The 11877-nt window shown below is 44.9% G+C and overlaps 1 protein-coding gene across 1 annotated transcript in view; it reads left to right on the forward strand.

The window, feature by feature from the left end:
• The first annotated feature begins 7304 nt into the window (after positions 1 to 7304).
• The window catches only part of ank3a (ankyrin 3a), a 128144-nt gene continuing 123571 nt past the window's right edge, over positions 7305 to 11877 (forward strand). The window contains exons 1-2 of the mRNA XM_081721209.1: positions 7305 to 7462; positions 7563 to 8685. Of these exons, the coding sequence (XP_081577335.1) occupies positions 8620 to 8685 (66 nt within the window). The 5' untranslated portion in view covers positions 7305 to 7462; positions 7563 to 8619. The remainder of the gene's footprint in view (positions 7463 to 7562; positions 8686 to 11877) is intronic.

Here is an 11877-nt window from a genome sequence, read left to right on the forward strand (position 1 = left end):
CTGTGTTACCATTTTCTCATCCTTTTTTCCCTTCTGATACTGTAAAAAGAATCCAGTTCTCTCAGTGTTGGTGCTACAGGGTTCTGATCATTCTAAAGGAGGTGTGGCCAGAGTTAGGGAGGCGTGGCAGCCAGACCCTGTGCACTTTGGCATGTGTGTAACAGTGCCTGGTTTTAGTTAGTGTCCATTCATGCTTTCATTCCTGCCCTCTGCCCGCTCTCTGTCTATCCCTTTCTTTCACCATTCTGTGTGTGTGTGTGTGAGTGTGTGTGTGTGTGTGTGTGTGTGTGTGTGTGTGTAAGCTTATATTAATCAGACTAGAGGTGTAGTATTTGTGTCAATGTAGAGAAATTAACTTCATTCAGTTCAGTGCTGTGGTCAGCCTTCTCAATAACCACTCTATTATCCTGCTCACACACAGACACACACACACACACACACACACGCTGCTTTCGCAGGACAATTTAGCGCTGAATGTGTACCTGTAGTACTGAATAGAAGCCCCAGGTCAGCAGGAGTTTCTCTGCAGTGATCCTGGTGTGTGAGAGAGCCTTATTAGGGTACACCCCCCGCCCCCTCAATTACTGATTGGTTGTACCTGCTTTCTGTGTGGTTTTCTGAGCCATATCTCAGTATTGCTGTGTGGTCAGACTCTGATGTAATGAAACAGTGGAACTGCTGAAACAGCATAGTGCACTCTGGGAAGCTCTGTGAAGGTGGAGCAAAAATCAGAAAACACACACACACACATAACATATATATATATATATATATATATATATATATATATATATATATATATATATATATATATATATATATATATATATATATTTTAGAGAGAGAGAGAGAGATTCAAATATGAGGTACACAGAGTTTCCAGAGTAACAGAACGTATTGGACAGAGGTCCTTCATCAGCTGTGCACGAAAAGTTCTTCAGTAGTACATACATTGCACTATTTTTCACAGTGTTATTGCACTTTTATTTGCTTGAGTATACATTTAATTTTTTTTATAACTTTCTTAAGAATTGCTGTGGTAATTGTTCTCTCCAAATACTGGCCGAGGTATTTAAACATGTCAGACTTTAGACTGACAGTGAGAAGTAGCTACAGCACTTGTAATTGTCTTTTACCTCATATTGTTCATATATATTATTAATTCATATATAGGTGTCATATTTTAAATATGTTCTCTCATCAATAAAATATTTTCATATGTGAGTGTGTGTGTGTGTGTGTGTGTGTGTGTATGTGTGGGTGTGTGTGAAGTACTTTGCTTGCACAGCTGAAGAAGGACCTCTGTCCGAAACGTTCTGTCTCTGGAAACCTTGTGTACTTCACTACAATTTTGAATCTCTCTCTCTCTCTCTCTCTCTCTCTCTCTCTCTCTCTCTCTCTCTCTCTTTTCAGGTCCTCTACCAGGTCTGGGAGCCTGAGGGTCCTGTGTAGTATCTTAGCTGTTCCCAGGACTACACTATTCTGGATTGAGATACATTAGTTGTTCCTGGGATCTGCTGGATCCGTTTTCCCAGTTTGGGGGTCACAACCCCTCGTGTTCCAATTGCTACGGGAACAACTGTAGCCTTCACCCTCCAAATCTTTTCTAGCTCTTCTGTCAGCCCTTGGTATTGCTCAAACTTGTTGTAATCCTTGTTCTTGAGATTGGGTATGCCACGTCTATCACTACAGCCCTCATCTGCTGTTTATCCACCAGTAATATGTTTGGTTGGTTAGCCGTTACAATTCTGCCTGTCTGTATCTGGACGTCCCACAGGATCTTAGCCTGGTCAGGAACAAGGAACACGAAAAGCTCCAGGTGATGTTACTCCATACATGCGTTCCACCACAATCTCCCATATTGTTATCAGTTGCTGCAGAATTCTTGCCTACACATCCATGATGCCAATCTCCCATTCCCCGACATCCCAACACTGCTCTAGTGTGTCATGTTTGAGATGATTTGAGCTTTGTGACATGGCACATTATCCTGCTGGAAGTAGCCATCAGAAGTTGTCTGTACTGTGGTCATAAAGGAATGGACAAGCTCAACAACCATGCTCATGTAGTACGTACACACACACACACACACACACACACACACACACACACACACACACACACACACACACACACACACACACACACACACACACACACACACACACACACACACACACACACACACAATCACCTATATCACCCTTCTTCTCCATCCTGATTCTTGGTATGAACTTCAGCAGGTCTTCTTGACCACGCCCACATACCTAAATGAATTGAGATGCCGCCATGTGATTGGCTGATTAGATATTTGCGTCAATGAGCAGTTGAACAGGTGTACACAATATTTGAAAAGAAAATATTCTTTAATGTCAATATTTACCTTATTTTCCATCCCTTCTGTAAGGAAAATATCTCTTTCCTTAGCACTCTTTCTCTCCAGTACAGCACTGCTAGAAGATATGAAGATATCAGCATTCAGGAGCCAGGTGTAGTTCTCTCCAGTACAGCACTGCTAGAAGATATGAAGATATCAGCATTCAGGAGCCAGGTGTAGTTAGTAGTTAGTAAGTGTTCCTCCTGCCACCAGCAGGGGTCGTGATTATTCTGGTGACTGTAGTAACCCCTGAGGAAGGGAGGATGGCTTTCACAGCAAAGCAAATAATCCTGGATTGGTCCAGTCAATTTTGCAGTAGGGGGTTTGAGAGGGGTTTGTCAAGACTACTGCAATTCACAGCAGCACACAGTCTATGGGATGTATGTAATGTATGATATTAGAGGCTTGAATGACATTTTCTTTACCTTTTGGGGTTCCATGTGCTATGTGTTAAGCGACCTCTTATCCAGCCTTCTACGTAATGTATGATATTAGAGGCTTGAATTACATTTTCTTTACACTTTGGGGTTCCTGGGCCAGTGCTTCCTTCCAGAGTATATACTTCCATACCCAGTATACACTATACTGGAACCTATCATATCACTGGTAGTGGCTTAATGTAACTTCAACGAGTTTAGCTCACCATTCTTAGCTTATCCATTCTAAGGTTTTTGACAGAGCATACATAATGCCTTATACATTTATCTGACACTTTTATCCAAAGTGACTTACAATTCTGAATGAACACAACTTGAGTAATTCAGGGTTAAGGGTCTTGTTCAGGGGCCCAACAGTGGAAACCTGGTAGTGGTGGGACTTGAACTGGCAACCTTCTGATTACTAGTCCAGTACCTTCACCACTGAGCTCCCACTGCCCACAAGCTTTTTGAGAATATCCTGTGGTTGGAGCATGGCAGTCTCTCGCTGAATGCAGCACGTGTGTTATTGTAACGAGTGCCGCAGGGCGTGGAGCAGGACTCGCTTCACTTTGACAGACGTTTATTGACTTACAACAATGGCACTCACACATAACATATACGTATAACATGAATACACATAGGACTCGCAACACGAACAAACAATGACCAACACTGATGCACACACCAACAGGAGTTTAAATACACAGACACACAACATTAAACCAGGTGCAGGTGTGTGCTATCATGGGTTACAAACAATACGACGTGACTTCCACTGCACGTGGCGGGCCGTAGCACGTGACCAGTGGCAAGGGGAGCGTTCCGTGACAGAACCCCCTCCCAAGGGGCGCGGCTCCCGATGCGTCCAACTCCGGGACAGCGAACCCCAGGCCACTGTGCACACATACATAGACACAGCACAGCAATGCCTGGTGCCCACCCAACACAATGCGGGCTAGGAACTGGCAACATGGGAGACCCCTTAGTAGGAGGGAGAAAGCGTCTGTGCCACTCTCAGGGCAGTCCGGTAAGGTCCACACAACATGATGATGCGCCTGTAGACACACAAAAGGCACGGATACACAAAAACAGATGCCCCTACACACACACACACACACATAAGGCGCAGTAACGTGTGTTCTTGCGGGGAAGTGCTCTTTATTATCCATTGAGAATAACTGAAAAGGAGCAGTGATGAAACAAACAAACACCCCCCCCCCCCCCAAAATGCAATTTCTGGCATGAAGACAACGTAGCGGACCACAGACCTGATGCTCTTTGAACGTCGCTACGTTGTCTTGCATTTTGCTCTCACTTCCTCTGTTCCGTCTGTGTCACCGTCATCAACATTATCAACGATAATCAACATTATCAACAATAATCAACATTATCAACAATCTTTTCCTCTCCTTTCACCTCTTAGCGTAACGTTTCCTGTCCTGTTCTGATTGTCTGTTGGCCTCTTTTGATTGTCCTTGTTGATGGAACAAAATCAAACATGTCTGATGACAAAAATAAACCCCCAACGGTGAGCGGTTGGGCGTCCAGCTGTCTGGTTCTAGCACGACAGCGGATGGTTGGTGTTTATCAACAGCAGTGGAAGACCCGAACCCTAAGCCTAACGTCAGTACGGGCCGGGCTGGGCTGGGCCGAGCTCACAGGTTCCAGCTAACTCCTCTACACGCAGTGATGTCATATGGAGTATTTGCAGTTTTGATCCCCCCGTATTCCGCCATGAGTGATCGCCATGGCTACTTGTGATGTCTCTATTCCTGAAAAAAAAAAAGCAGGAACAAGACTCTGGTTTTTCAAGAGGTGTGTTTTGTTCAACTCTCTCACCCTCTGTCTTTTTTCTCTCTATCCATCCCTCTCTCTTAGTCCCTTTCTCTCTCTCTTGCTCTCTCTTTTTGTTCACCCCTCAAAAAAAACCTTTCTCTTTGACGGTGTGAAGCTTGTAAGTATGCAGCCAGAAGAGTGTAACCATGGTGATGTGGTAGAGAAGTGGTCGTTGTGGGAATGTGTTCTGAGGGGTAGGAGGATTGGTTGATGAGCCTTTGTTTGTTTCTATGATTATGCCTATCTTCCCTCCCTTTGTGTCTCTCTTTCTCCATCACTGAGTCAGCTCCAACAACCTCCTCCTCTAAGGTTCGTGGCAGTGAGGCATTGAGTGTTTTTTTCAAGCTGCCTCCAGGATTTTCCTGAAATAAATGATAAATTACTCAGACTTTCAGGACCACCACGAGTGGCTCCTATGTGCTGAGGTGTTTGACTCATCAAACATTTTGTCTGTGTCCAGTTCATTAAGATGCTCCCTCGTGTCTCACAGATCTGTTCCCGTCGCCGACTGCGTGTTGCCGTGTCTGACTGATTTGGTGTAATTGGTGTAATTCTATACCAGGATGATCTGCTATATTTATGTATGCTGCCCTCAGGCATCACAGACCACCACGAGCCTCAAACCCATCTCCTCACCAATCACTCCCATAATCAATAAACACTCTGCATTTAATCACTTTCCGATCAGTGCCATAGTCAATCCCTGCTGTGAGAGGAACGGCTCTCCGGAGGGGTTTGGGTTGTTTCCGCAACACTGGGACTGAGTAGACACGACAGCATTGCCAGCAGCTCACTTAAGCAAATTTGCAGGACTTCACTCTCTCTCTCTCTCTCTCTCTCTCATCTTACCCTGTGGGCGATGTGGGTGTGTAAGGATTTGGAAGCGCCTAAACCTGGGGTCCCAAAAACATTCCTAAAAATACCAAGCAGACAGGACGTTCCGCTGTTAAAGTTCAGGACGGGACCAGTGGCGTGACACACCTGCTGCTCCGGGTTCCATTTCCTACCAGGGATCCTAATTTATCCAACATTATCACATTAGACATTAGCCTCCAAAACCTGGACAGGGTGATTTATTAGACCACGAAGCACACGTCCTGCCAGCATGTCCATTATGGAAATGTACTCACACTCTGTCCAGAAGCACAATCCAGAAATACACAAAATTCTGTAGTTAAGTATAACACTGCTTCTGCATGAGCCTGTTTCAGAATGAGACAACAGATTACTCTGAGGCTGTAGTTCAGTAATAAACTATAGTTCAGTATGATGTATAGCTCAGTCTGAGGTATATTTCAGTCTGAGGTATATTTCAGTCTGAGGTATAGATCAGTGTGAGGTATAGATCAGTGTGAGGTATAGTTCAGTCTGAGGTATAGTTCAGTGTGAGGTATAGATCTGTATGAGGTATAGCTCAGTCTGAGGTATAGTTCAGACTGTTGAAGGTGAGTTGCGTGATGTGCTGTGTATGTGATAGCTACGCTCTGCTGAAGACAGGCATCCAGACGTCACCCAGTCAATAACTGAGTGCAAGAGATTAGTCCTGTTGTCATGGTAACCATTTGACGGAAGTCCGACTGGCCATGGTGACCGACTTATTTCAAAATCACCTCCTGCATGAGCTAAAGATATCTGTTCTCTCATTCTCTCTCAATCTCTGTTTGTGTCTGTGTCTGTATTTTTGCTTGTTGTGCACACACATACACACTCACACTAACCCATTCAGAGCTGAGCTTTGCCCCACCTATACAACAATAACGTCTCCTGTACATACTGCTGGAGATACCCTGAACCCACGTGGACGGAAGCTGTAGGTCCTTAAAATACTTCCACATATTAGTCTTGAGCACAGGAATAGTCACAGATTTACTGTGGGTTTAGGGTTAGAGTTGGGGTCGGGTTGGGGTTAGGGTTAGAGTTAGGGTTGGGTTTAGGGTTAGGGTTAGGCTTAGATTTGCAGTTGGGTTTATGGTTAAGGTTAGGGTTAAAGTTGGGTTTGGGTTAGGGTTAGGGTTAGGCTTAGAGTTGGGGTTGAGTTGGGATTAGGGTTAGAGTTGGGGTTGGGTTTAGGGTTAGGTTTAGAATTGGGGTTGGGTTTAGGGTTAGGGTTAGGTTTAGAATTGGGGTTGGGTTTAGGGTTAGGGTTAGGCTTAGAGTTGAGGTTGGGTTTAGGATAAGGGGCACCCAGGTAGCCTACAAAAACAGACTGCTGGTAAGATAGCTTGTAACGGAACATGGGTAATGGAGGTACATTTTCAGAGCGCGTTCTGATCTCATGCCATGTTATGTTGTCAGAATGGTTACAGGTTCAGAATAATTACTTTAATCAAAAACACAATCAGTGTTAATAAAAGCATTCAAATGGAAAATATATCCCATATGAATAAAATTACAATGTAAACATATAAGGGCAAATTTTTGATTCTGTCATAATGGCAACTACCATTACCTGGCTGGCTAAGACTCGAGAAATAAAGATTAGTAATTATAGTCGAATGATTTTAAATGTATTACCCATCTGGTCGACCCGGTGATTTGAGTAATTTGGCCGTTCTGGTTGGCCGGATATGTAGACATTCATGGCCCGTAATCGTGAGCTATGTGACGTAATGGAAGCCACCCTCTAGGAACATGGAAGAACAGGGTAGTCATGTTGACGAATGGCACATGTGCTTCACATGGCCTTTATAAAAATGTATTTTAAACCTATTCTGAATAAGTTTCTATTTTTATTTTTGTACGGTGTATTCAGCCAACAGGACAAAGTAGGTCTATTCCTACCAGCTATTTCAGAAACACGCCATCACAGGGAAAAAGAAAACATTGGAAGGTATGTTCTTTTGTGTGTGTGTGTGTGTGTGTGTGTCAGTGAGAGGTGGCACTTAGACTGCTAGGGTATTAACTTGGGAAGTTCCTGATTTGATTACCAGATGCCTGACCAGGACGTCTGTGATGGTCCAGTTACCTGCTCCAGTGTTTTCACACACCAGCTATCTCCAGGTCTGAGTTGCTTGGCCTATAATCTCCCAGCATGGTCCGGGTCTCTTTAGTGCCTGGGGTTAGAGTAGCAGGGTTAGATTTCTTTCGGATTCAGGGTTGGGATTAGAATTTGAGTTCGTGGTTGTGTGTGTGACAGTGTGGGTTTGGACATGTCGCCCTGATCAGGAAGAGAGAGTCAGGGAGCACAGCTATGCTACTGCTGCTGTTTCAGTAGATACACGCTCTCTGTCACAGTACAGGGTGTGTGTGTGTGTGTGTGTGTGTGTGTGTGTGTGTGTAATCGATGGCTTCAGGCTGAAGGTACTCCCTCACGTCCAGACTCCTTGGTTAAAAACACACAAATGCCTAAAAAGAGCACACACACACACACACACACACACACACACACACACACACACACACACACACACACACACACACACACACACACACACAAATCTTATTAACAGCAATCATTCGTTCCCTCTCCTCTTTCATTTTGCCTCTCTCCTCCTTTCTCAAATACCCACCTCTTTCTCTCTCTTTCTCTCTCTCCTCTCCCTCTCTCTCTCTCCCTCTCTCTCTGCTCTCTCCCTCTCTCTCTCTCTCTCTCTCTCTCTCTCTCTCTCTCTCCCTCTCTCTCCCTCTCTCCTCTGTTGATCCCCCCCTCTTCTGTCTAAGCAGGTTTAGTTATAAGCAGCTGTGTTTCTCTTCTTCTATCATCCCTCTCTTTTTATCCTCTTATTTTGATGCTGTTATTTCTGCTCCCCCCTCCTCTCTCGTTCTCCCTCCACACCCTGTCCTGGGGAGTAATGCAAACGCGGGCAACGAGCGCTTGGAGTGAAAAACACGCTCTCTCTCGCGCTCTCTCGTTCTCACACGCGAGCGCTTTCGGAGGAGCGTGCCTTTTGCGAGCCCCGGCTGGCGCTGTGATGGGATTGTGGGGCGGATCGTGCTCCTCTGTGCTGGACTAAGTGGAGTTTGGAAGAGCGGCTCCACACTGTCAGCATGAGCGAGGAAGTCAAGGAAAAGAGCGGCTCCAAGACCCCGCACCGCAAGAAGAAAGGAAAGAAGGTAAACAGCAACTCAACTCTCCTTCTCTCTCCTTCTCGCCATCACTTCCTTTGGCTTTTTGGGGCAGGTTTAGAGTGCAAACTTGTTTGGTTGGTTGTTTGTTTTTTATTGATAGATTGAAGGGAGTGCAAAATTGCTTTTGGTCTGATTTTTGATTAATGATGGTTATTAATCTTGAGCTAATGTTGCACAGATGTTACTGCGCCTGTCATGTCCCCTGTTACATCATGGTGGACCTCAATTCGTGAGCTCCAGAATGAAAAGTCTATGGAAGAGAATGCATCCTCATTGTGTGTGTGTCTGTGTGTGTGTGTGTGTGTGTGTGTGTGTGTGGTCTGTCATGTCTTTTATGCGATTATAGCTTGCTTTGGTGTGTTTGGTGTGGTGTGTGTTGTGTGTGGTGTGTTTGGTGGGTGGTGTGTTTGAGCAATGCCAGGGTGAGGTCAGGACTCTGGCTTTTAGCTTGATGATAATGATATTGATTTATACTGGTTGATACTAGCTGATACTGGTTGATACTGATTTATACTGGTTGAAACATGAGGCATATTAACAGAATTTTGGACTTTTTTATACTTTAGGACTTATTTATATGTATGGGAAAGCAAGAAATGCTTCCTTATGTGGAATAATCGTGTATGTGTGTGTGTGTCTGTTTTCTGAGTGCCTGACAACATTCTTAAGCATTTCAATAATTATTAGTGAGGAATTCAGAAACTTCCTTTAACAAAAGCACACACCCGCTCATCCACACAAATTCCTCACTTTGACCTCTGTGACATGTAGCCCATACACAGATGAGAACTAACTTACCTGTTTTTTATTAGTGGGTTCATAGCCAATGTTTTTACATAAACGTAATGCTGTCAGGCACATGGTGTGCATGTGCGTGTGTGTGTGTTTGTGTGTGTGTGTGTGTGTGTTTCCATTTTACTGTTTAAATTACATTCTCAGGGTGTAAATCTGATGTTTTTTTGCTCTCAGCCCAGAGGACACACACACACACACACACACACACGCACACACACACACACACTGCAATTAAAGAGCTTTTCTGCAATTTACCAATGGCTCCTCTGATCTCAGCTTGTCCTGTGCGTGCGTGTCCATACGTGCATGGTGCACCTAGGCAGGGTTTAGGCTACACTGGGTCACATGGTGCACCTGGGCGGGGTTTAGGTTACACTGGGTCATATGCTTTGTTATTCTACTATCCCTAGACACTTCTATTGTTAACACGAACTATTTCAGCCATTCATGGCATTAAGTTCAGATTTTTTCGACACTGTGTAGCTGGGTGTCCCTGACCCGATGGCGCATATGCATTAAGTCCGACCCTGGAAGAGGACTTGGGCTTCCTCACCATACTACCATCTCCTTGGTCAAGGATGGATGTGAACTAAGCAAATAGTCTTGCTACGCGTGTAAGGGGTGGGCTTTAGGGCTGTCACTCAAGATGTAATCACAGCATGATGGACTGAACCACTTAGCACAAGAAAAGGGTGAAGACTGTGTCAAATATAAAAGGTGAGGCTCATATGAAGATACACAGAGAAAGGCTGGTTTCCTTTAGAAAAAACCCCCCAACAAAGATTCCATTATGTGTGCTTGTGTGTGTTTGTGTGTGTGTGTGTGTGTGTGTGTATGGGTGTGGGTGTTAGTCTATATGAGGTACTCATGTGTATGTTCATGTGCAAGTGTGTGCATGTATGGTGGCATGGATTCCAGCTCCAGCAAGAGATAACCATGACAGATGTGTTAATGATTGTAGCCATGGCAACAAGAGTGGAGCACGAAAGAACGAGCGAAAGAAGTAGAAAGAAAAACATGGTGAGAGAGAGAGAGAGAGAGAGAGAGAGAGAGAGAGAGAGAGAGGGTGGTACTGATTCTAAACATTTTAGAACAAGAGTATTTCAGATTGGCAGAAAGCATAGTGATGGATGAAAATTTCTGTCGTTCCTAGTCTCTCATGTCTTCATCCTCTCTTCTTTTATTTTCTTTCTCCGCCCTCGCGCTCTCCTTCCCTCTTTGCTCTAGATCTGTTCCTCATCATTAATGGGTAGCCGGCCCAGTTGCCATTGGTTACGGTAAAAAAGCAGTCAACCTATCACATGCGTGCCCGTCAGTCTCAACTCTCCTAGCGACCATGGCACTGTCTCTAGGGTGAAACTCCTAGCAACCTCGGTGATGTCGCCACCATATTTCTTGCAGTGCCGTCCACTTTTGGACACAATGTCAGTCAGAGAGGCAGAGAAATGTCGACTCAGGCAAAACAATGAGCCCTGACTCTCTTTTGCTGTGTGTGTGGATTTCAGGGTGTGTGATGGTACATTTGGGTGTGGCATGGGAATCGTGATGATTCTCCTTTCCACACACACACTCACACACACACACACACACACACACACACACACACACACACACACACACTCACACACGGATCAGTCTTGAAAACTGTGAGAGAATGAGAGAAGACAAGTGGGGGGGGGCTGGGTGTGTCCATTTAATTGTGTATGTGTGTGTGTGTGTATGCGTATGTGTGTGGGGGGGGGTGTAGGTCCATTTGTGTGTGTGGAGGGCCAGAGCAAAAATATTTAAAGGATGTCAGCAGTGATAAATATCCTAAAACGGAAAGGTAATGATGTAAACCACACCTGATCCTTACTGAACCACACCTGCTCCAGTCCTTACTGAACCACACCTAATCCTTACTGAACCACACCTGCTTCAGTCCTTACTGAACCACACCTAATCCTTACTGAACCACACCTGCTCCAGTCCTTACTGAACCACACCTAATCCTTACTGAACCACACCTGCTCCAGTCCTTATTGAACCACACCTAATCCTTACTGAACCACACCTGCTTCAGTCCTTACTGAACCACACCTAATCCTTACTGAACCACACCTGCTCCAGTCCTTACTGAACCACACCTGATCCTTACTGAACCACACCTGCTTCAGTCCTTACTGAACCACACCTAATCCTTACTGAACCACACCTGCTCCAGTCCTTACTGAACCACACCTAATCCTTACTGAACCACACCTGCTTCAGTCCTTACTGAACCACACCTAATCCTTACTGAACCACACCTGCTCCAGTCCTTACTGAACCACACCTAATCTTTACTGAACCACACCTGGTCCAGTCCTTATTGAACCACACCTAATCCTTACTGAACCACAC

The sequence above is a fragment of the Electrophorus electricus genome, chromosome 10, assembly GCF_041902795.1.
Source record: "Electrophorus electricus isolate QZ-2024a chromosome 10, ASM4190279v1, whole genome shotgun sequence".
Lineage (NCBI taxonomy): Eukaryota > Metazoa > Chordata > Actinopteri > Gymnotiformes > Gymnotidae > Electrophorus > Electrophorus electricus.